The sequence below is a fragment of the Cavia porcellus genome, unplaced genomic scaffold (assembly GCF_034190915.1).
Source record: "Cavia porcellus strain 051 isolate PalLab524CR breed Dunkin Hartley unplaced genomic scaffold, mCavPor4.1 scaffold_18, whole genome shotgun sequence".
In the NCBI taxonomy this organism is placed as follows: Eukaryota; Metazoa; Chordata; class Mammalia; order Rodentia; family Caviidae; genus Cavia; species Cavia porcellus.
The window spans coordinates 22,531,311-22,556,864 of NW_026947501.1; the positions used below are offsets into that span (position 1 = coordinate 22,531,311).

The 25,554-nt window shown below is 36.1% G+C and overlaps 1 protein-coding gene across 1 annotated transcript; it reads right to left on the minus strand.

Annotated features, from left to right (window-relative positions):
• Nucleotides 1–4,429: 4,429 nt before the first annotated feature.
• C1d (C1D nuclear receptor corepressor) lies at nucleotides 4,430–21,642 on the minus strand. The gene is made up of 5 exons (XM_003469046.5): nucleotides 21,496–21,642; nucleotides 9,311–9,457; nucleotides 8,513–8,579; nucleotides 8,141–8,196; nucleotides 4,430–5,448 (listed from the first exon to the last, which is right to left on the minus strand). Exons 2-5 carry the CDS (start codon nucleotides 9,446–9,448, stop codon nucleotides 5,284–5,286), a joined length of 426 nt encoding a protein of 141 aa, XP_003469094.1. The 5' UTR covers nucleotides 9,449–9,457; nucleotides 21,496–21,642; the 3' UTR covers nucleotides 4,430–5,283.
• Between the last annotated feature and the right edge of the window lie 3,912 nt (nucleotides 21,643–25,554).

Here is a 25,554-nt window from a genome sequence, read left to right on the forward strand (position 1 = left end):
CAAGTTATGGATTTGGAGGAACACAATTCAGCTCGTAGCAGCTATTTTTCACATGCTAGGTTGGAGCAGTATGGTAGAGCTCTTACCTAGAATGCAGGGAGGGCCTTGGTTCAAACCCAAACAAGAAAAGGATGAAGACCACAAATGACATCTCTCTACCACTTTAAGACAACTGCTAAATCTCTGTAATTAAAACAGGACATGGCACTCAGGAGCACCACAAACATTTACTGAATAAACAGTGTAAATAACTGAATGAGACTTCAAAGGGAGGAAAAAGCTTGGATGCTGAGACACAGACAGGGCTACACCATCAGAGCTGAGTAACGTGCTCCCACAAAAAATTCAGCAGGACTTAGACCGTGCCTGGCAAAACTACAAACATGATACATTCCATGGACCTCTAAAAATCACCAAGTCAAAATCACAAACGTTAAGAGTCACAACTGTCAAAACCCACAAAAGCACAGAGCTACGAGATATACATTTAAATGATTTATTTTTAAGGAGAAAAATAATAGAGAATCAGAACTAGGGTAGCAAATTATTTCAATGTAAGTAGGTCAAAGAATGACTAGAAAGTAAAAGTCACCAAGTCAGATGACACCAATCAGAAACGTAACAACTTGGGCTATTGCAAATCCTTGGCTATGGCATTAAATCAGGGGAGATTCTTTCTTATACTGATTTGTTTTTACTTAGATGGATTGTACTATATAGAAAATATATATAACAAGCTGTTGTTCTTTTTGCAATAACAATTTTTCATCACAGCATCTCAGTAGATAATATGTACATAATAGGAAACTGTATTGTTTTCTATTTCTACTAATCATCCCATTCAAATCATATCATCACAAATTTCCTGGGTACTTCGCTTTAAAACAATGTATGACTATAAACTTGAAATCCAGGGCCTGAAATCCCATATAGGTATACATTCATTTCAGAGGCAGCATCTTGAAATGTTGAATTATCATCTTCAATTTCCTTCAGTCATTTATGGTAGCTGCCACACTGAAATGGTGCACCCTAAAGGCATCCCTAAACTGAAAAGCAAATAATAAAAAAAGTCTCTTAAATGTTTCATTTATAAAAGCTTATTTTTTTCCACCATCAAATTTTGTATACTGTCTAAAATATATCACTTTGTGAAATTGACATCTTGCATGCAGTTACTCTGCCAAGAGACATCTGGGAAATTCAAGGCTGAGAAGGAGAGAGTAAAATCTAGCATCTTCTTCCTACCTTTCAAGAACTAGAGCTGGTTGGCTTTTTAGCTTTAAGACAAAGAGAATGGAGTACAAAATTAAGCCTCAACTGCCAACAGTTATCACAATACCTGGCCCTTTTTTGGATAGTTTTACTAGTCTTCCTGGTTATCTTAAAAATTATGTCATCAAATAAGCACTTTAAAAAGGCACATCAAGGGGGCTGGGGATTTAGCTCAGCGGCATAAGCACCTGCCTTGCAAGCAGGCGGTCATCAGTTCGATCCCCAGTACCGATAAAAATGAAAAAGACAAAAAAAAAAAAGGCACATCAAATCCAAGGGCTACCATGAAGCAGTCTAGGACTAATAGGACAACAAGTCTGCACACAAAAAACAAAGAATTTCCTTAAAATCCTGCTAATGTGCAATACAAAAGCAAATTAATCAAACGGAACAAATTTATAAAATTCTGTTACAGGCCCACCTCACATTTCCCCTAGAGAAACTGTTATAAAATGCTAATGTATAAAATAACCAAACTTTAGTTTTATTTCTGAAACCGAAGTTTTAGACCAGAATACAAGAAGAGAAATGCTGGTATTAGTGAAGTATATTCACATCACATCTAAATAAGTTAGATTACCAAGATTATTCAGTAAAAAAGTTTACTACTAAGCTATGAAAGAAGAAAATAAGACATCAGCGATTTTCTTCCTTCCCTTTCTGCCCTTTACACAGGAGTCTTGGAAAAGTAACTAGGTGTTTAATTTTTTAAAAGTGCTACAGTAAGGGGCTGGGGATTTAGCTCAGCGGCATAAGCACCTGCCTTGGTGCAGGCGGTCGTGAGTTCGATCCCCAGTACCGGTATATTAAAAAAAAAAAAGTATTACAGTAAGACACCCTGCCATTGATCCCTTTCAAAATATCCCCCCCCCACACACACACACACATACACACAGACTTCTAACACACTTATCCTATCATCCTTGCCACTTTCGGAAGCAATTGTGGAAGTCCTGTTTCATGTCTTTAGGAGGTGTGATCAAAAATATAGTGCATGCCATTGAGAGCCCAATAACAGAAACGCAGACATAAAAACCACTAGGGTGTGTCTTGATCCACTGTACTTATCAGATGTGGCCCTGTGCGGTTCCTGACTTTTTCAAAGTCAAAATGAGCATGAAAGGTAAACATTTTTAACTGATTCAGGACATGAAGGCAGCCACCACAGCACAACTAGAAACAAAAGAGGACTTCAGAAATAGCAAGGCTGGTGGGATAAGTGGGCTCAGAGCAAGGAGCAGTATTCTGAGACTTACTGGCAATGTGTCTGTCACTGTAACAAATGGTTTAAAATTCACTGCACTTTTCTATCACACCAAGTATACCAAATTTAACTATTACATATAGCTCAGAATCACTATTCAGATCTTAGATAATTCACTTTGCAAAGCCAGTTTTATTGTATAAAATTATAATTTAACTGTATCATAAAATGAGTACCTCCTTTTTCTCCAGTCACACTTAAAAACCTACATTCAACACGTTGTCCATTTTTGAGGTATTTCCTAGATTCTTCTCAATTTTAAAACCCTCATTTAGAAATCATGCCACTTCATTTCTAGTGGCTAAGTGGAAGAATTTTTTAATTTGTAGGGTACCTTAAAAACTCATCAATTTGTCATAACTTCCTAATTCCAGGAATGTAAATTCAAGTTTCAATTTTTCTCTCAACATATTCTACTTTGCTAAAATGAATTCCCACCTAGCAACTATGAAAAACAAGAAAATTTTACAAAAGATTAAGGACAAAAACCTCATTATTTGGTATTGAATTAATAGTCTATAAATTGGATCTTAAAAATATCTATACTGCAACCTGTCCAACTTGTCAATTTTCAGAGATTAATAAGAGATGTAATTAATACCTAAACTTAGAATGACTGCCACTTGGAACAAACTATGTTAACAATAAATGCACCACAGTCAAATACATCAACCTATCACCCTTTATGGTTCTAATTAAGGTTAATGAGCACAATTTGTCATAAATTTTCCAGGAATTCTGAAACACTGAACTGAAATGAAAGGCTGTTTTTCCCTAACACTTTATAAAAATAAGATACAGGCTGGAGTCATCATCTATGGAACTTGGTGCCCAGCAAAATATCTGACAATATAAATATAATTAAGTATACTTGTGAAGTACATAAATAAGTAATTTAATGCATGACCACCTGCACTGTGCTAAGTAGTAAACATTTTAAATTATATTTAATAAAATGGAATACATTCAAACTTTTATTTCTATAAAGGAAGATTTCTTACTTACTTTTATTTAGTTAAGAATCTCCAACTTAAGAGTTGGACTTTCACAAGCCAATTAATTTTGCTAATAATTTTCTGTAATTTGTTCATTCAAGCATTTTTCTTTGATATTTAGAAATACAATCTGTAAGTTCCTTTGCAATAAGCAACACAAAGACATGCACACTACATTCGATCTTAATAATACATTTACTTGTGAAGTTACTTTTAAAAGTAGCTAGAAATGTGAGAGGAAGGTAAGAAAAGGAGAGAAATAACTATTAAATGTTCACAAATGTTCTTTCATGCCAAAATGCCTGATATCAGAGCAAGGTAAGATTTTCTGTATCTATCAGTGATTTCCTCCCATGTATCTTCACAAAATCCATTACATTTTAAGATCACTTCCAATATCTGCTACCATAAATCAAGAAGTCCATTTATTCAAGGTTACTTATGGAGAATTAATCACATAGAAAATTTTAACAACTCCTTTTTCAAAAAGTAAGGTACTTTACTGTACTTGGCATCCCTACTTCTAGTGCAGTGGATTCCAGGACTGAAAGCATTAAAAGCATACAAATAAAATTCATGGGCTTGGGCATAAATAAGTTTTAAAATGTAGAGTTCTCTGTAACAATAATCTGGAAAAATAAATCAGAATATAAACATGATATAATCGCCTTTGGATCTCTCCTCTACCTAAGTGGCATTATGTAACAAAGAAACTTGCTCCAAGAAACTAGTATGTACTTGATATAACCCCAAAAACATGTGATCTCAAAAATCTGAAAAAGTGAGACCAAGAAAACTGAGCAAGAGAAACATGTATTTTTCCATGACATCTGACTTTGAAACCCATTTTGAGGGCATATTTACTCAGAAGAATAAAGCACACAAGTCAGCAACACAATGTCTACAGTCTTTATTAACACGGCACAGCCATCAGAGTAACATCCAGCCATCAACATACAACTTCACTTCCCACCCAAAGTTAGTAAGAATACATTTTATTTTAAATAGACACTGAGGCAATATACCAAGAATTAAATTCTAAAGTTTTAATTACATACTTTACTAAAAAAGCAGTAACTTCTGCAACAATGAAAATTAATGATGAATTAACTACATAGAGAAAAGTAGGTATTTAAGCCATTTCATTCTTAATATACAGTAAAAAACACATGTACTTAAAATTTTAGTCTATATAACACACTTTATAAGGTTATTATTCATTTAAAATAGTACAAATGTTTACAAAAAACATTTAACTTCAATTACAGTTGCTTACAAAATGGTACTTGCAAGACTGACCTATTCAGGCCAGGTGTGGTGGCACACGCCTGTAAATCCCAGCACTCAGGAGGCTGAGGCAGGACAATTGCCACAAGTTCTAGGCCAGCCTAGGCCACACAGTAAGTTCGAAGCCAGCCAGAATTAAACAGTGAAACCCTGTCTCAAAAAAAAAAGATCAAAACAATTGACCTACATAAAGAAGTAACTATCTTGCCAAAAGAGATGGTACAAATATAAGACATATCACAATGTTAAAAACCTCATGGTGCTCCATAGGAAAATCAGTAAAGACAAGTCAGTCTTTGTGGGGGGAAGAGGGGTCACTTAGCACTACAAATTTAAAGTGTAAATTTAATTATGAACTCAAAAAAGAATAAATTTAAAGCTCTCATTGCCATATAATCATCTATGTTTTGGAAACAATAAAAATGATGTACTTTTTGAGTATGTGCACATCAAAACCGAAAGTTAAGTTTTACTTTTCCCTTTATTGGCAACCTTCACAGTGTGTTTAGGTTTCGGCTCCCACAGGGCGTTCTTCACAAACCTTGAAGCTGCACCCTTATCCAGCTTGCCAGCCTTTTTCTTTTCTGTTATTTCCTTGACTCGATTCATGTATACTCTGATTCTTTCCTTAAAGACAGACAGATAGACAGAAAGAAAGAAAAAAAAAGGAAAGGGAGAAAGAAAGGCGATGGATTTACTGAACGGTTCACCACCACTAAGTTTTATTACACTATTATACTACACCTCAGTTAAATTCAACAGATAAGTATTTATTGCCTATTAAGTGCATGGCGTTAGTAAAAATAAGGGAACAAAATAAACACGCTGCCATGCTTTCCAGGAGTTCACATTCTGCAAATACAGACACTAAAAAGTCATGTTAGAAGAGTTCTGAGTGTTTCTAAAGAAAGAATCATACCAAGATATTACTACACAAATAAACACTGAATTGCTTATACATTGTTTAACATCTTTTTAATGAGCATTAACCCAAATCCACATATTAACTGATTGGAACTGGAGACCAAAATCTAAAAATCTGAGCTCTTATACATGTACAACATATAAATTCTGCTATAATTTTTCTAAATAAACAAACAGATGAGGCAGATTTAGCTATTTATCTTTTTGTATTAGTATCTAGTATCGCAATTAAAATAGAATGAAAACAAGATCTTTTATTCAACTTCATAATTCTCATTGATAAGGGCATGATATTTTGTAATAAAATACACAGTTCTAATCAGACTTTACAAGGTGAGAAACATAATATGTTGCTGGACCACTTTGAATCTTCTGAGTCCATTGATCAATATAAATGGCTGTCCTATACTTCAAATGGAGAATTAAAGTTGATGAGAGCCATAAAATAGCAGAATAAATGATTGATCACTGCTTAAAAGCAAGTTTCATTAAAATAATGAAAATAGTTATATAAACATACACAGAAAAATGCAGAGCGTTAGAATGTTTTCATTGTAAAAGGTTGGCACATCTATTCAAAACCCTTTGCTGGCTCCTTCTTCCCCTCCAAGTATTGTAAAAGCCACAGTCCTTAAGGTAGTAAGTACATGGGGCCAGGGAGTTAGCTAAGTGGCACAAGCGTGAGTTGGATACCCGGTACCAAAAAAAAGATAGTAGATAGCCAAGAGCAGCCCCCACCTAGAGTGATCTTCCTCAAATACCGACCCAGCTACTCCTCCTTTTTCTCCCAGTCCACTCAAAAGTTAACCTCGTCAATGAGACCCTGACCCGTTTAGAGTCCTCCCAATCACTCCGATCCTCTTTACCCTCTTCTACATTTTTCCCCATAATGTACAACTTGTTAACATACTACATATTCATGTATTTACTACCATTAATCTCCCTCCATTCTATATCGTGTGATGTCTGCCACGTTCTTCACCTTTGCACACTGAAAAAGTCATCTCACTTGGAAATAATGCCTGGCTTCCAGTAGGTACTCAATTTGTTGAATGAATTATTTTCAGTGCCTTCCCCCATTTACGATATATAAGGCAAATAGGTTTCCAACCCCCCAATAACTCTGTGATCAGTTAGTGATGTCTGTATCAAGGTCAGGAAAGGGGAATGGGTTTTTTAATGCTTTTTATTTTCAGCTTTTATCCAGAATAGCACTATATTCTTCCACAAAGTGGATTTTTAGGAAGAAAACAGGTCTTATCCTTTTACAAAGACAAAACTGATTATTCTTAATAAATTTGGGTTAAAGGGAAAAAGAATTTTATAGATGTAAAGTGCATTTTAGAAAGTTGAAAACAGACAGTAAGGCCTGTACTTCTTAAGGCATAAGCCAGTCAAACCAAAATGTGAATATCATACTGCTTTACGCTTTTGCTTTAAATATTTTTCCTGACTGCTGTATTTAAAAATGAATTTATTTTTCCCTCAAAAACTTTAAAAGATAAAATGTCTTAGGCCACACATTAAAAAAATGAACACAACAGTTTCATTTACTCATTTTTAAAAAGTAACCAAGTGCTTTACTAAGCTGTAAATAACATACATATCAATTACCATAAGACTCGAGAAGAATATAATGCCAAGTGCATTTCACATATACGTAGATCTACTTTATATTTTATATACACAAAGAATAAATGTATTAATATTCTTATTCATAAAGCCAAGTCAAAAAGGTAACCGTAAGTTTGATTTCTAATTTTTCCCTTCAAATTGGATGATTTGATTTAATATTTGAAGTCAGCAAAAACTCGAAGATATCAGACCTTATATACTGTTCTTATACATCTAAATGGAATACAAAGACAAACCTACAAGATTTATTACAGGTTGTAAATATGTCACTAATGCAGAATTACTGGACAGTACACATATAGCTGGTGCCAAAAAAGCTTTTAGCTTTGTTGCTGAACTGGATTCTTTACTGCTGAGAAAATGAATTAATGGAGGAATTGAAAAGGTGGGGGAGAAACTTTCCCGTCTTTGCTAGTAAATCAACTAGAATATACTTTTAAGGATTGTGTAAGAGTTAAAAGAAAAAAAGCAGCCCCAGAGATGAACAGGATTTTAAGAATTTATAGGAAAAATAATATAGATGTTATAAATAATTACTAGAATCATAACATTTACCCATCCAGACTTATATAATATATGGAACACCAATTCTATGATAAAGGTAAAAGAAAAGCCAAAGACATGATAAAATCTGGCTCACTCCTAATTTCAACTCTAATTTTGTTCTCCATACTTAGTGTGATAAAGATACTGACTGAAATTGTGGGACCATTATAATAGACAGACATGTAAAATAAAAATAAATTAACTGAAATCTTACCAATTCCTGCTTTACTGGATGCTCTTTTGGATTGACTCCTTGAGTAGCCAAATAAACTATAGGAGAAAGATTTCATAGAGTAAAATGATATATATATTAATAAAAGCATTCTAATAAAAAGATTCTAGTTACAAAAAGGACAAGTCCCACTGGTGGCTAGTTCAATTTTACATTACTCAACTTGTATGTTTTACTAATACAATACTATGTAATATGTGGCTCATGAGTATCTAGTATTCTGATTTAAAAGAAATAAATATTGGACTGTTACAATTGCCATAAAAATATAGTGGTATATAAGTTGTTAGCATTAAAAAAAAACCTCACAATAATATATTAGCTTTGTAATTAACTCCAAAGTAATATACGTACCCCAAAACATTGAATTTAATGTATATGCAGAAACCAAATCCACTTTAGCTTGCTCAAGTGGGTCCAACTAATAAAAAAGAGAAAGAAAAAAGAAATGCACAAACTTTGAACACCATCAGATAATATTTTAAACTCTCACAAAGCACAATGTATCAAAGAAATGTTTTTTCACTTCCTAGAATCAAATAACCAAATGATCTGGAAATAATTTGCAAAAAAGAAGTGTTCTTAACCAGTGAATCTGGCCCACAAATTTTCACTTCAGGGTATCACCTTTAGTTAGACAAGGAATGTGTATTATCCAAGAAAAATTCCTCTGAATTATTTTAATTTCTGGAGTTATGATCTGGGCTTTCATGTCAAAAGTAATTTTTCAATATAAACATTGTACATGATGCATTTATGTGTAAGAAGCAGGCTAAAATACTTAGGCAGTACCAAAGACAGAAGAAACATAATGAGATTTATTTTAGACTGTCAAAATCAATTTACTGTTTTTGTCCTATAGAGTTTCCAGAAACCCTGATAACATCATTGCAATACTTAAAAGGTCAAAGATAGAATCTGTCAAAAAGAATGCTGTGAGTGCCCCTTGTTTTTCAAAACCAAGACAAAATAAAAATATACTTAGGAAATAATTTTTAAGGCTGATATTTTGACTGTTTTCGTCTTTAAAACACCAGAATACTTATAAAATTGAAATAAAGGGATAAATAGCAGAACTCGCTAATTTATTTTTTCTACGTGTATCATATCTGTCTTATGAAATTTATCTTTAAGAATTACATCCTTTAATACCTTCTGCAACAACTCATTTCTTGAAACAGACATCAAGGTCTTCAGCATCTCATCTACAGCACCTATGGAATTCTCAAATGTTGACAAGTACTCATGAATTTCTACTGGATAGTCTTCATTAATTTCTTCACTTGCCATTATGACCAACTGGAAAAAAAATAAATTCTTAGAATTTATCTCGGAGACAGCAGTTGTTCTTCAGTTTACCAAAAAATCAAAACTTCATTTATTTCAAAACCATTAAAAGAGTTAAAACATGAATATAATTATACACATATTCTTAGAATACAATTCTAGAGCAACTGTCTTCCAACCTTCCCTATTCTTAAGTTGCTTAGGGAGAAAAGAACCCATCCAAATCTACTAGTGACACAAATCTCAATACTTTTCATGTACTAAAAACTATATTAAAAACATGAGATATCAATAATCAAAACCCAACATTTCAAACACTTTTTGTTAAAGACCAAGAAAAATAGAGCAAATTTGATAAATACATTCCCTAGTGTCTGCTGAAGAAATAAACAAAGTACGTGCTGAAAAGCTAACATATTTTAGACTTTCTAAATTTAGGTATTGATCTAGTAGTATGTTATATTAAGCTTAAAGAAAAAAACCAGAAATCTTCGGTCTGAGAAATCTTGATCATTTATTAATAAAATTATTTTTCAGCCCATGCATATATATATTTATATTCCTTAAGCTTCTTTTTAAAACACTAATAAGAAACTCAGATAGTCCATAAACCATACAAAGTCTGTAGGAAATGTGGGAAAAATAAACTATATGGTTTTCATCTAGGGTAGAGCACTCCCCGACAGCCTTTTTTTTTAAATTCACATTTATATTATAATAGTCAATATGTGAGAAACTGTAAAATTCACAGAATGCATAAAATAAAGTATGTAAGACCAAATTTCAGAAGCAATTCCAAGTCATATGTAATATCTTTAGGTTAAAAAAAATTTTTTAACAAAAATACCTCCTTCATTACATGGCTAAAAAGAATAGCAATAATGTGTATAGTGGCAAGTAGCACAGCAGAATGGAAGTAAAGAGATGGCTTTCCATCTTGGTTGATCACTGACTTTGTCACCTTAAATAAATCAATGAATCTCTCTGGACCTCAAATTCTTCATCCATAAAATAAGGCCGTTGGTCTAATGATCTGTAAAGCGTCTCACAATTCTAAATGTTATAGTATGTCTTTTAGGTTTTAAAAGTACTATTTGAATACTTAGTCCTAATACAGCAATATTCCCTCTCAATGAGAGTATTTCCCTGAGACATCTGGCTTCATGTTTTTTAAAACAAGTAACACTCATCTGACTATCATTACTTGAATTAGATCCAACAAATGTTCAACTGGCAATGAAACAAAACTTAAGTCACTATCCAACTAATGGTCCAACTAGCAATTAAATGAAAGACTATAATAATTATAAAGAAAATCATTTGGGGAAGAATTATGACTCCTATTTCAAAAGGTTAGCTGAAAATTTGCATTTGCCTCTCAAAATAATCCGAAATGACAGAAAAGCTATAAAAATATACAAGTAAAATGTTGGAAACCAAAATGGCACATACACAGCAGCTGACCTCAACAGTAGAAATTCTGTAAACAGAATAGACAAGATCAAACTGATAGGAAACAGTCCAGAAACCTGATGAACAAAAGAACCACAATCTAAGAATAACCCCAAGACCACTGGCCCAAAAGGGCTGAAAACAGCTAAATCAATCTCCAGATCTGTGCAAGAACAGACGGCTCCAGCATTCATTGCCCAGATAATGGCGTCAGGACAGTGATCTACTATACATAGAGAAGACATATTGCCTCTTTTTATATGGAGTTTGAAACTAATAAATTTGAAAATGTAGATGATAAGAAGGTTTTCTGGGGGGAAAATTCAATTACCAAAACTAAAAAGAACTATATAGACCATTAATCAAAAAAAAAAAAAAAAAGTAGACAAAAGATCTGCAAAAAGGCTCTAGGCCTACAAGATTTTATAGGTAACTTCTAAACTTTTAAGAAACAATTAACTCCTGCAGTACTTAACTGTTCACGGTTAAATGGGCTACCGGAAGGTAGCAGAAACTGTAGAAGGTCCCCCCTAGTGCAGAAAGCAGGGCACTGGGGGCGTAGCCTGGTACGGTGCATCCTGTTAGCCCCTTCCCTCTCTCTCCTTTCCCGTTTCCTGGCCGGCCTCATGAGCAGCTTTCCTCCACGTGGCTCCTGCACCATGATTTTGTGCTTTGCTTCAGGCCCAAAGTAATAAAACCAGTCAACCAGGCACCAAATCTTTTGAAACTATAAGCCAAAATAAACTTTTCCTCCTTATAAGTTGTTAATGTATTTTATTATAGCAACAGAAAGTTGGCTAACACAGATGAAAATAATTTTTAGGATTAGGAATGTTCAGTGTTGGCAAGAGTGTACACTAAAGGTAAAATATAAATTGGTACAGATATTTTTAGTGCACATATCCTTTGACTCAGAGAATTCTAAGAATCCAGCCTACAAAAATCATTATCCATATGCATATAAATTTATTAAAATGGACTTCTCCAACTTTTCTCAGAATTTCTTCTACTGTCGCACATCAGTTTTTCTCTCTGCTAATCATTACCCCTAAGAACAAAACATTTTATTTCTCAACCTAACATAAGACATAGAAAAAACACCCTGACTTTGTATCCTACTCTCACGGTTTGGTCTGCAATGTTCCCTCAAGGTTCCTGCATTGAAGGAACCCATTGTGTCCCCAGCCACAGTGCTATTGGTAGAACTTTGAAGAGAAGGTGCCTACCAGGAAGTTGGGTCCCTCAGGGCACACCCTTGATGGGATGTTAAGACCCCAGACCCTCTCTAATTCCTCCACAGAATGAGATTAAGCACCTTTCCTGCACCTCCTCACATACTCCCCACCCTGACGTCTGCTTCACCATAAGCCCAAAGGCAATACAGCCACATAACCACAGATGGAAAATTCCGAAACAATAAATCTTTTTTCTTATGTGTTATCTTGGATATTTTGTTACAGTGATGGAAAACTAATACAATCTCAGCTAAAACCCCATTCCTCTCTCTTTTGGAACAAACTCCTCAGAAAAGTTGTTTGTATTGTCTGTATCTCTCTTTCTAGGTTCTCAAAGCCTTACAAGTAGGCCCCTCACTTTTCACTTCAAATTGCCCATGAAGATCAGCCACACTGTCACACTGTTACTTCAATGGCCATTACCATTTTTTAGTAATTGGGATCACTACTCCTTCCCATGGTTCTAAGGTCACCCCACTTTCTTAGCTTCCCCTCTTCCTCATGGCTGACTCCTTGGCCTCTTTGATGCATTCTTCTTATAAACTCAGCCTCAACCTCAACGGCCCAGGGGCTGTCCTTACCTTTCTTTACTCATTTAATCTGAGGTAAGCTCAGCTTTATATTGCATTAATAAATTGCTGACTCTCAAGTTTGTTTCTCCAGCCCTGACCTCTCCAACTAACTCTAAGTTCACATTTGCAACTGTAGGATGCAAATCTCTTGTAGGATGTCTAATAAATTCTCAAATACAACCTGTCCAAAGCCAAATTCTTAATCTTGTCTACTGCAGTCTTCCTCATGCCATTTCATAGCAACTTTCCAATTATTTTCACTATCTAATTATTCAGACCTAAAACCTCAGAGAAGTCCTTCACTATTTTCTCTTCATCTTCAAAACATATCCATATCACCCTGCTCCAGACCACCAGCATGTTTTGCCTGGACTGCTGCATGAACCACCTAAATGGCCTCTGTGCTTCCAGCTAGACTGTAAGAAAGCAATCATTAGGGCTGGAGATTTAGCTCAGCAGCCTAAGTGCCTGCCTGGCAAGCATGAGGTTGTGAGTTCCATCCCGGTATCAAGAAAAAAAAAGAAAGAAAGCAATCATTCAAAACAGAAAGAGCCCAGCCTCCAAGAAGTTGCCACAGTTCTAGAGACAGGAGCAGACAACCAAGAAGAGGTACTAAACACATCTATCAGAGGATTTGGAGCTAACTTTATGTCGTTGTCTGCTGGTTACTTATATTAAAATTTAAATAACTAGCTGAAACTTGCATCTAGTGATATGTACACATCTGCATGCTGATACATACATTTTTCCCTGGTTACATGGGTAGTTCAGGAAGAATTAATTACATGTGAGCCAGAATAAGAAATTAGAGCTGATATCTGCAGAGGTTAATGCTTTCCTCTGTTTAGTATGTCTTGAGGGAAAAATTCACAATAAATAATTTTAGGTATTAATAGTTTTAAATTTTTTCAGTATGTGTTAAAAAAAATTTGGGGGCCTGAGGGTTTTAGCTCAGCGGCATAAGTACCTGCCTTGTAAGCAGGCGGTCGTGAGTTCGATTCCCGGTACCGATAAAAATGAAAAAGACAAAAAAAAAATCTATAAAAAAAAATTTGGGGCTATGAGAGGTCCTTTCAACAAAAAAGTTGTTTAGCTTGAAAAAAATAAAACAAAACAGAAAGATCTTTCTCAAAAGGAAAAGGGATCAAGAGATAGAAGGATGGTGGAGGAAGGGAAGGGAAAGGGACAAAAAAAGGAATTAAGATGTGGAGTTTATATGTACTAACTCCACATAAGCAATATAAACATGTAATGGAAACGTACAAAAAAAGAGAAGGCGAACAAGAGATGAACAGAGAAAGGGAAGGAAAGAGGGAGAGAAGGGAGAATAAAAAGGAATTAAGATGCATTATGTACCCATATGTATATACCTGTGTATTTATGCCCATGTATTTATCTCGTTATGTCTCTGCCTAGCAACTCTCAAAGGCTTACCAGCTAACTCAGAGTAAAGACAAAATCACGACAGTGGCCTAAAAGCTCCAAACACAATCTCCTCTGGCTCTCTGTCACCTTCTGTGACCTGATCACCTCCCACCCTACTCCTCCTCACTTCAGTTCAATTGCAAGCGTCTTCCTCCTCACTCCTCCTCCCTCATCACATCAAGCATCGTACTACCTCAGGGTCTCCTTCCTGGAATACTCTTCCTCTCCCTCCACCCCAACCAACGGCTTCAGAACTCATTATTTTACCGTCACCAAATCTGTGCTCACATGTCACCTATTAAACCTTTCCTGCCAACTCTGCAACACAGAAGTCGGACAAACATTGTTATGGATTAAAAACTGGTGGTCAACTTAACGCCAGCGGAACTGAGTCACCGAGCTGCTGAGCGTAGATGTTTCACCCAAGGAAAGTGGCCAGCATAAATGGAGACGTAGAGAAGGGAGGTACGTTGAGGCATTGTGGGTTTCTTTACGTGTTGCTGTTTGAGCCATTAGGTGCTCCTGGAGAAGCTCTGGTCCTTATATCGAGCACTGCTTCCTGGCTCCGGGGGTAAGTGTGTGCCACTTGGTCTCCAGGATAAACTCATCAGGCTGGCTTCCTAGCATGTACTCGACTGTGCTTGTCATCAGAGGAGCTCAGGGCCTCCGTGTTGCTGAGGATGGCTGTGGTGCTTTTCAGGAAGCCTGGTCTTTGTTGTGAATGTGACTTCTCGGCTCCAGCACAGAACTCTCAACATATCAGCACAGCTCCTTCACCCCACTGGCATGGACTTTGTGGCTTCCATTGCTGACCTTTGGGCCTTCCCGGCCTGGATTCGTAAAACAGAGTGGCATGAGTCCTTCTTGTGGGCTCTAGACCTCCAGTTGGGCTCTTGGGAGGCACTGTCATGAACTCTGGGTTTTCTTGTGGACTCAGTGGGTCACTGCTGTGGATTCAGGCCCTTGGCTGAATATTCTATGTCTTCGGTGTTGTGGACAGATTTCCTGCAGTTTCTTGTGTTAACTCTGGGTGACCATCATAAAACAATATTATAAACTCCATGTCCTGATTCTAATTGTTCTTCTTACAATCCCTGACTACCACACATATAATGAACTTCCTGATGAAAGGCAATGTAACACACACAGCACCATTGGTGAAGCATAATCTAAATTTAACACTAAGCCTTGACAACTAACTTGCATCTTATAAAATGTAGTAGAGAAACAAGCTAATACCATTAAAAAAAAAAAAAAGTGACAAACCTGGAATGAGAACTACGCCACAGGACAATTGACCAGATTCCTGTAACAAGTCAGTGAAAAGAAGAAAAAAATAAAGAAAACAGAGGGAATGTAAAGGAAGAGATTAAGGAGCTTTAGCAAAAAAAAAAAAAAAAAGAAACATGGAGAACCTGCTTCGATCTTCATCCAGATAAATCCAGTATAAAAGGACATTTTTGAGAGGAAGAAATCTGAACATAGACCAGGTATTAGATAATACCAAAAAGTTACTAATAATTTTATCATCTGTAAAAATGGGATTATGCATATACAAGAAAATGTCCCTCTCTTTAAGAATGTATATGCAAGCACATGGCTAAAGTTATAAAAACATTTTGAATTTTCTTTAAAGAAAAAAACTTTAGAGATTAAATTTTGAAAGCAAGGAACCTTATGTACATTATTTCTATAGTGAAATTAAATATTTAAGTGACAAGCTAACTTTTAGAATACAAACCAATTCATAAAGAATATTCAAAGAGAAAGGTACAGTCTAAGCTATTTAAGCAGCTCTATTACAACGCAATATTCCAAATGGAACTGGGATAATGGAGAGTAAGGATACCTAGTTTTCACCCCATCTATAATAACTACTGAACAAAATATAAAAACAAGACAGTCTATGACCTCAAATGATCTCAAATAACATTTCCAATGAAGGTTCACATTCCAGAGTGTCTCTTTCAAAAATATCACTGATTTGCTTCAAAAAGATTCTGATTTCCTTCCTTTTTCGCTGGTGCTGAGACTAAATCCAGGGCCTCATGCATGTTAGGTATATTATACCAACGAGCTACACCTCCAACCCCAAAACACCTTAATTTCCTGCATTTTTATCTGGCCTTAAAAATACATACATGCATTCATGTTTATAGCAGTACAATGAACAATATATAAGTTATGGAAGAGCCTAGATGTCTATCAACAGATGGATGGATAAAATACATATTTACTCTACCATAAAGAAGAATAAATTTCAGTCACTTGTAGGAAAATGGATGGATGGATCTTGAAACCAAAATGTTAAGTAAAATAAATCAAACACAGAAAATTAAATATCGTATGGCTTCTCTTATAGGAGAAACTGAAAATATAAACAATTCAAAGAACAAAATAAAAGAGATGGTGGAAAACAAGGAGGCAGACTTTCTAGAGATGGAGGAAACAAAGTATGACAAGGGGAATAGGAAAGAGGTCGCAGGGAGAAGGGGGTCAAAAATGATCAAGATAACAATACATCTGTACCAATTCACCAAAATTAATAAATATTATTTATCACAAAACATACTAATAATAAATAAAAATATATCTACTTGAAAATAAACAGATGATGTCTAAAGCCAAAATAAAAACCAAAGAAAGATATTTGCGAAACAAAGATGGATAAAAAAAATGAGCCACTACAAGTCAATTTACAACAAAAAATACAATCCTCTAAAAAAAATAAGAAACTCAGCAACTAAAAACTAAAGAATCCAGATAGTCAATAAGCATTACAAAACTACTCAACCTTATTAATATTTAAGAAAACAAATCACCAAAACAAAATGCCATTTTTAACTTGTCAAGCAGGCAAAGAATGCTTTTTTTTTTTGGCGGTACTGGGGATCGAACTCACGACTTCACGCTTGCCAGGCAGGCACTTATGCTGCTGAGCTAAATCCCCAGCCCGCAAAGAATGCTTTTAAAAGCCGGATAGTATAAAGTGGGCAAAGGTGAATAGAATGTACTATTAGTCAGAGTGTAAATTAAATCCTGCATGAGGTTTTTGATTACTTAAAAAGTATACATTCTTTAACCCAACTAATTTACTTCCCAAAATGTATATTGTCATGCAAGATAATGCTCTTTGAAACAACAAAACTAATACAGGGAACAATCTGCATGCCTACTAATAGAGACTAGTTAAATAAATTACCATATATTCATCCAATTAAATATTCTGCGATAGTGAAAAGGCTTAAATAGAGCTTAGAAATATTCCTCAAATACATTAAATGAACAAAAAAAGTTGAAGATTAATATATATAAGTATATATATTATATAAATATATATATTATATATACATATATATGTAATATATATATGTCTCATTGTTTTTAAGAAAATAAGATATGTAAGTATGGGGTCATGCTTATTACCATGGTCAATATGTCTTATTTATGTATTAGGTATAAAGTTTGGTCCCCATCCTATGACACTATAGGGAGGTGGTAACACTTTAAAAGAGACAAGGCCCAGTTAGAAATCTTACAGTGAAGAGGAAAATGCCCTCTGAGAGGACTGTGGGACTCTAGTTTCTTTCCCTCTCTCTACTTCTTATCCCCATGAGGTGGGTGGCCTCTACCACTGTGCACAATGCCATTAAGTTCTGCCTATAACAAACAGGTCCAAAAACAACTGACCAATTCAACTGTCGACTAAAACCTCCAAAACTGTGAGCCAAAATAAGCCTTCCTTCTTACCAAGTTGATTTACCTCAGGGGTTTGATACAGGAACAAAGGTAATATACTTGTTTATGCACAAAATTTTTCTTAAAAGGTAAAAAAGTTAACTGTATTTATTTCTCAAAATATAAATACACAAAGATGAGTGAACATTTTGTACCTCTGAATTATGTTTTTAAGTAATTTATGTATGTTATTTATAATAACATGTCTATAAATAAAATTTTCAATTCTCTCGTGTTAAAATTTAGTCCTCAATGTGCCAGATAAATTAACATCATTTCTCCGTAAGTAGCAGCTACAATCAAACCTTGAGGTCTATTCAGAGAACCACATAACATATTCCCTTCCCTGCATATATATATTCTAGTCTCCATGAGGCCATTTTCTCCCTATTATGGTACAAATGACTCAAGCCTCCCTTTCTACAGTCATGCCTCCTGGCCAGTCTTCCAAAGACTCTTTTGCAAATCTTTATCTTTACTTTGTGCTCAACAGCCAATTCTCAGATGTAAGCAACCACCCCAGCTTCCAGCCTACAAAACATTCACAGAAGGCATGTATTAATGTTACCCAACCTCAGCTCGGGCCTCTCTCCATTACAGTTCTTTAATAATCCTTGTCTCCCCTCAGTACATATTGTACAATGTCACATAAATGAGTAACATCTGCTGATCACTTGTCACATGCCAGCCACTCGAGATTCTCTTATTATACATATTTATGTAGCAATGATGACATATTGTTCTGATATTTGGCAATGTAACAGTAAGTGAAAACTTATCTGCACTGGGTTTAGTTTAATATAGATGATAGAAGTTAATCAAATAACTACACAAATATAAAATTACAAGGATAGGCAGATACACTTGGTGCCTTATAAACTAGAGAATGTAACTTAATCTGAAGAAAACCGGATGCTTCCTTAAGCAAGGAAGCTTGATGACAAAAGCAGTAGTGGAGGGAGTCGTTATGACAACTTTCTAAGTGGGCACTAACTTGAGGTTCATTTTATAGATAATATCATAGAGATTTAGGTAACAAGGCTAATAAATGATAAAGGTGGGGGAGTGGAATCCAGATAATGAGGAGTATCACTCATAAAGCTTTGCATTAGCTCCTTATTCTTTTAGAACAAAACGCTCTTACACAGAGCAGAGTTTGGGTCTCTCACACTTCCAGCCCTAACTCTCACCTTCCCCCATCCCTCCATACCCAACTTCTATCCTGTCATTATTCTACATGACTAAATCCCCATAATTTTCATAGCAATATACAGTAGGCCTGGAGATAGAATGATCAGCAAATACAAGGAACTGGCCACTGAATATAGAGAAAACTTGCCAAAGGATCTTTAAAACAGATGACCGAGAGGTACAGCTGTGAAAAGAGGAAGGGAGCCCTTCATGTGGATAGTCTTCCGCTTATGTGGAATAACCCATCCATGTCCTCACTGTGAGCCTAGCAAACCTATTAAGCCTTTAAAACCCACATCAAATGTCTCCTCCTTCTATCTCCCCAAAGAAGACAGTCTCTTTCTACCATTTTACTCTCAAGGTTCTCTGAACACAGCTGTAATACACTCAATCAATAGTGTGTGACTTCTCCAGACCGAAGAGTTATCACATTTCATCAGTAATATTTCTTGTGTATCTAGATAAATCCAAAGGTGTCAATCCTCATTTTATCTCATACATCAGTTACATTTGATGAAACTGAATGTCATTATTTCACTCTGAATGCCACAGCACCAGAAAATAAATTTTCCTTGTTCCCTGCTGGCTGTGAGTCTGTCCCTCTCGCTGGTTCTTCTTCATCTCCCTAATTTGTAAATGCTAACACACCTAAACAATCAGGCCTTGTGCTATTTCTTTTTTCTATCAACATTCACTCCTTTAATGACAGGCACTAGTCTGATGACTTTAAATATCATCTATTCATTGAAAATTCCCAAATGTTTGTTCCTAGCTATGACCATTCCTGCACTCTAGGATCATATATTCAACTGCCTGCTCAACATTTCTATTTGGATGACTAACATATCTTAAATTTCACATGTCACAACTGAACTCCTAATCCTCTCCCATAAGCCTGTACCTCCCTCAGTTCTACATGTCTTGGTTAATGGCAATTCCAGTCTTCTAGTTGTTTAAGCTCAAAGTTTTGACAATTATCTTATACTCACACACATATTCAATCCATAAGTAAATCCTGTTGGCTTGACCTATGAAACACATCCAAAGCTGAACTTTCCCTCTTCCTTTCTTTTCCTCTTATGACGCTATCATTTTATCTGAATTATTACAACACCTTCTTAATCAGTCTCCTGGCTTTCATCCACTCCACCTTTCAAGAAGCTATTCTTAACACAGCAACTGGAGAAATCCTATGAAAACCTAAATCTGATCACATCACTTTTCTGCTCAGAACTTTCCATTAGTTATTGACTCATTAGACTCTTCATAATAATCCCCTAAAGTAAAAATAACAGTATACATGGGTGCAGATTAAGTGAATAATACAGGCATATTTATTAGCACAGTACTTGGCTACCATTTAAAACATTAGCTGGTAATATTAATCATTATTTTTGCTGAACTGGAAATGATCAAAGCATCCTAATCCAATGTGGGCTATTTAGAGTCATACTTGAAGGGTCAAATGTTCTGAAACAGTAGCTGAGCTAATATTAATATGTATGAGGAGCCATTGGAAAAGTTAAAACAGAATTAAGTAAAAATTTTACCACTTCAGAATGGATACACAAAATACAGCTATTTGAAAGTAACTAAAACATCTTTTAACTCTAAGAATTTTGTTTTATTTTGAGAAACCACTGTTCACAGTCATTATTTTATATTCCAACAAAACAATGGATTATTTTCACCAAGTACAAGCTGTTCTCTGAACAAGATTATCCGTTATCTTTGAAACAATAACATATAGTCAAGTTTTGGTTCAGTTTATTGTAAGATAGTCCAAATGGGTTAATATGTGAATATCTCATTTGGAACACAGCTTGATCAAGCTAAAATCGAACTGAAATCAACAAACATGCCGACATTAAAATTATCTTCTATCCTAAGTCTGAGTCACACTGAACTTTCCTGGGCCATGAATAAAAACTGCTCTCTTGGTATTATCCACTGCAGATTTCAACTAAAGGTCAAAATCAGCCCACGTTCTCAGATGGGCTAATATAGCAAGAGCAGATGGTCCCTAATCAGACAATCTGTAATCAAAAACATGTTACTTCCTTAGGTCCCCTTCCACATTAGCCTTTCTCCCTACACAAAGTTTAAAGTCAGCTTCAATTTGTAACGTCGTGTATTTTATTTCTCGCCGCCCAGTATTTGAGGGGATGCAGAATTAACAAACGAAGAAAGAGAAAAGATCGAACCAAGAGAGAAATGAAAGGCCTGGATAAATCAAAAGTCAGCAAGCAGCCACGAGGAAGCGGGGGTCCTGCACCAAGGCTCCCCATAGCACTCAGCTGCCACAGATCTTATTCCCAGGAGGCCACGCAGGGCCACCCGACTCCTACTCTGACCAGACACGAAAGAGTAAACCAAGGACAAAAGAAGTGGGCCTTCGCAGAAGTACGAAAAAAACTCCACCAGCTTTGAAAAATACCTCGACACCTTCGATTCCCGGCTCCTGAAAACCGGTCGCGCGATGACGACGTCAACGACGCGCCGGCTCCGGCTGTAGGGCAAACGTCGCGCTCCGATGACCTCACGCTGCTCGCCCACCCTTAAATTGCTTTTCCCGCGGTTTTGAAGGGAAGTGCTCTTGAGAGCAGAAATATGGAAAGAATTGGGGAAGAGGCGCCGCACACCTTTCCTAGATTTGTTCGGTGAACACCCACCGCCAAATACAAACTGAACATGCGTAAGTAGAAAACAAATGTTAATAAAGCTTTGTTCACGTTTTTACTTTGGCTGAAGTGCCTGTCAGAGCTCTGGTTCTTAATACACTGTCTACCTCAAAATTAGGTTTCTAGAGCAGCTTTCGAAATTAACCCTGAAAGAAGAGGAGTTCTTTAGAGTCACAGCCCATCGCAGAGATGCTTTTGTAAAATACAGTAAAAAATGAATGCCAGTGAAACGAAATGTTCAAAATAGAAACTCAGATTTTTGATTACTAGTTTTGATAAAATTTTAGGTAAAATTGTATTTTGGTGAACAGAATCAGAACAAACAGGAAAAAATCACAAAAACTATACTAAGTGTTCAAATTGCATTGTTTGATACACATCACTTTTTATCGTTCCATAGTAATTTAACAAAAAAGTATGAACAAATACTAATTCAGATGCTGTATTATATGTCTATAAAAAAAGCACTTTGAACAATCGTGATATATGCCAGTTCTACATATTCTTAAAATAACAAATTATCTTTGTTCCTAGATTTTTACTCTATATAGCTGGATGAAAGACAACGCTTCTTGCAGTGTTTGTGAGGATAGTGTGTATTTTGAACGTTCTTATTTTCATACTGTGGTGTAGAAATGAATTTCAGGTAGCTATGCTGACAGTATAGCTCTTAAAGCTGTTTTAGCAAGTTTAGAATATCCATTTTTAGCTTCTTTCTACATTTTCAAAATGCGCCATATTTTCAGAATTTGTCCATTCTTCGTCAGTTGCCACTTTCAAACAATTTAGCCTTTAAGTTACCATGAAATGTATATACACTGTTAGAATCACAGTTTGAAACTAATATTAATGTCACAAATTGTAATGTAATCCTGCTGTACAAAATCAGTACACAGTTCATAGGACAGGGCGCTCATACTATGAGTTCAAAAATATCCATGTAATCTACACCCTATTCAAAAAAACCAGTTCACTGACAACCAGTGTTGCAGCAAATGTGAAACTGCTATAAATATCATTATTACTTTGGTGCTGGGCAAAATACTATCAGGTACCGAGTTATTCTGGGTTCAACTTTCCTAGGTCTCAACCTTTTTCATGGTTTTTTGCATCCAATTCCCAAAGAGTGATCTACAGATCAATGTCAGTCTATGAATTATTGTTAAAGCTCCACAAAGATAGATGTGCAGAAATTGATAATAATCACTTAGAAGCTTTTATAGTAATTGGGTCCTTCGAGGAAAGAAAAACACTGTCCTGGACTTAGGAGTGGCAGAAACTAGGGATGAGAGTCTCATAAAGAAAGAAAAAGCAGCAGAAAAATCCTCAGATCATGATGCACATATGTCAGACAAATCTGTTAACCCAGTAGTGAGCTCCAGAGCAAAGAGTGCTCCTCAGAGAAGATCACACATGGCAGAAATGATCAGTTGCTTCTCTACATGCAGTCACTGAACTGCTTTCCCTCTTCCTATGTTCAATCAGTGGAAGAGGCTGCCTTTCAAGAGTGTGGCATCAACTTGAAAGCTGAGGCAGATCCTGAGATGCTGCTCACTGGAAGCCTCTGGCTAACTGCACTCCAGATAATTCTATGATTTGTTCAACAGTTATTTCCTTACTTCCCATTATATGTTAGATTCTATTCTACATGCTATAAATATAGTAGATTCTTTTTTACATTGTCTTCCATTACAGAAATTACATTCAAATTTCTTACTGGAAATTCTTTTGCCTTTTTTTTCTTCTTTATCCTAGATGTCCTATTCTTTTTTTCACTCCTTTTTTCTTCTTAAAATCCTGTCCATTTTTATACTTGAACCTTCTAATATATACTTATCTGTTTAGGAACAATGGAGGAAAAAAATTATCCAAATCCTCAAGCAACAGAAAAAAATGTATAATGATAGTGTTTTAAAACCCCTGTGTCATGCTGTGTCACAGCTTCTGTCATAGTGGTCTCTTTTGTTGCAAGAGAAACTTTTCCAAACACTCAGTGGGTGCTTGTAACCATGGATAGTACTAACGTCTCTACAGATGGTCCTTAACTTATGATGAAACTGTAGCAGAAGATGCCTGCCTCCACTGCCAGTATACTTCAGTTTTTAGTTGCCTGGTAATAGTTCTGGTTATAGTTCCTGTTACTTGGTTACTGTGATGCATATTGTAAGAATCAGCCACCAATTGACAAGCCATTCTGCCTCTGTGCTTCCTGCTTGCTTATCCCATATAAGCGCTAGACTGGCTGGTGGTTTAGCTTAGCAGCATAAGTGCCTGCCTGCAAGTGTGAGGTCATGAGTTCAATTCCTAATATCACAAAAAAAAAAGTCTTAAATAAATAAAAGCCAAAAGACCAGAGTAAGACCCTCTCCAGGTCCTTATAGGAAGGCACACCCTCAGGGTTTCTCAAGTCCCCTCAGAGAATGAAGATTCCTTGCTCCTGCTTGGGCAGCTCACATCACACCCCAAAGAGAGGAGGACACTGTCTCTCTCTCTCTGTCTGTCAGTCCTGCTTAGCTCAAGTAGAGGGGGGATCTGATAAACTCTAGTTAGTCAGATTCACTCTCAAGGGAAGGGGGTTGGAATGCTTAACTTCTGAGTGCCTATTGGATGAATGTGTGAATAAGCAAAATGGACAGCATAAACAATAGGTTGCTCCATTTGTGCACCAAGACTGGGAAGCACTGGTCATGGTGGCTGATTAGGCCCTCACGTATGGCTCCAAGATATATGGCATCATGAAGCCTCATACCCTCCTTAAGTAAGTCATGCCTAAGTTCCCATGAAGGGCAGCATCTCTCTCTCAGGAGCACACCCTTTGGCTATTGTGCTATCATTCAAGGGTACATAATACATATATAAGAAGTAAAAGATGAGAACTAATTAGTCAAAACCTATAGTCCCTGACTAGGAAAAAGGGCTTTTACAGAATTAAAAATGAAACCAAACCACTCTCTGAGTCTCAAAAAAAAAACAGGGAAAAGAGATCCATTCTTCCTGAAAAATTGACGGTGGCACCCTTGTTGCCTTTTTTTTCTTCTTTATCCTAAATGTCCTATTCTTTTTTTTACTCTTTTTTGCTTCTTAAAATCCTGTCCATTTTGTTGGCTGCCGCAATTGCTGCCAACACCTATAACTTCACTCCCTACTCCTGACTCATCTACTTCCAGCCAGTTAACTCGTTCCAGCTAGCTACTGCTTGTATTAGGTCACAAAGGCCTTCCCCTTGGAGCTTTTTACTTCTATTCTAGTCAGATGGACTCATCTAATAGCACCTGAGACGATTGTCAGCAGTTCCTTCTGAGTTCCATATTTTGACTGGGCAAAACTTGGATGATCAGCCTTGACAAATGAATTGCCATGATCTTTCCAAATCACCTCACCTAGAAACAACCTAGTTAAGTGCGGGGACATCGAAAAGGGAGGCTAAAAGCCCTCAACCACTATTACCAAGGAACCTGATTAAAAATGAAAAAACCTGATGTCTATAAGAAAATCCAGTCTGATAGGTGACCATAGCCTCTAACTATGAGTTATAAGGGCTATGGGCACAAAGAATAAATGCTCTTCCATCTGTAAGACACAAAATAACCTGACTATCCAAGCCCACCTCAACCTGAACCCCTCCTTACCCTACCAGACCTGGATAGACAGGACAGACCAAGTTCTATCAAACTGGGCCCCAAGAACCCACGGTCACTGCAAAACTTGGAGACAAACCTGTGACTTCCCTGGTAGACAATGAGACAGACCTGTCTGCCTTCAAAATTCCTTCTGTGAAAAAGTTACCATCACCAGGGCAACTTGGACTCTTGCTT